Raw genomic sequence first — 526 nt, 5'->3', positions numbered from 1 at the left:
ACATAACTGCAACGGCACATTAGTGCCAATGATGGCGGCTCTCGAGGCCGCCCTCGAGCGAAAAGCCGAAGTGGTGTGCTTGCAAGAGCCCTACGTCGGTAGAAGGGACGACGTCAGCCACCCGGGCTTCCAGATTAGATGGCCAGAATGTGTAAAGAGAGATACGAGAGTGGCGCTTGCTATCAGGAACGACGTGCTGGACCGGTACGTGTTTGAGGAGAGGACGGACTTGATCAGTAGTCCGTATGTGCAATGCTTGGATGTATGGGAGACCCAGCGGCGGAGAAAAATACGCCGTACGAGACTGATTAACATTTACAACTGGGCGAGGATGGAAGGCGGCGGCTACTCAATCGATCGTGTGAACTTGTCGCAGCTTATTGAGGGACGAGTCATCCTGGCCGGAGACTTCAACGCACGCAGTCCAGCTTGGGACCCGTGGGTGGCGAGGCGGTGCAACGCCGGCACGACAGAGAAACTCATCGAGGAACACGGACTGATCGTCAACAACAACGACCAGCCAACG

The 526-nt window shown here is 56.1% G+C and overlaps 1 protein-coding gene across 1 annotated transcript; it reads left to right on the top strand.

The window, feature by feature from the left end:
- Positions 1–331: 331 nt before the first annotated feature.
- WHR41_09691 (uncharacterized protein) lies at positions 332–523 on the top strand (the record flags this gene model as incomplete). Its single annotated transcript, XM_069378292.1, has 1 exon — positions 332–523. A coding segment is annotated over one exon (192 nt), but the record flags the coding sequence as incomplete, so codon positions are not given.
- Positions 524–526: the final 3 nt, after the last annotated feature.

The sequence above is a fragment of the Cladosporium halotolerans genome (assembly GCF_011745625.1).
Source record: "Cladosporium halotolerans strain TM138-S3 chromosome Unknown Sca766, whole genome shotgun sequence".
NCBI lineage: Eukaryota > Fungi > Ascomycota > Dothideomycetes > Cladosporiales > Cladosporiaceae > Cladosporium > Cladosporium halotolerans.
The sequence above is the reverse complement of the archived record's forward strand: the minus strand, read 5'-3'. Positions and strand labels throughout refer to the sequence as shown.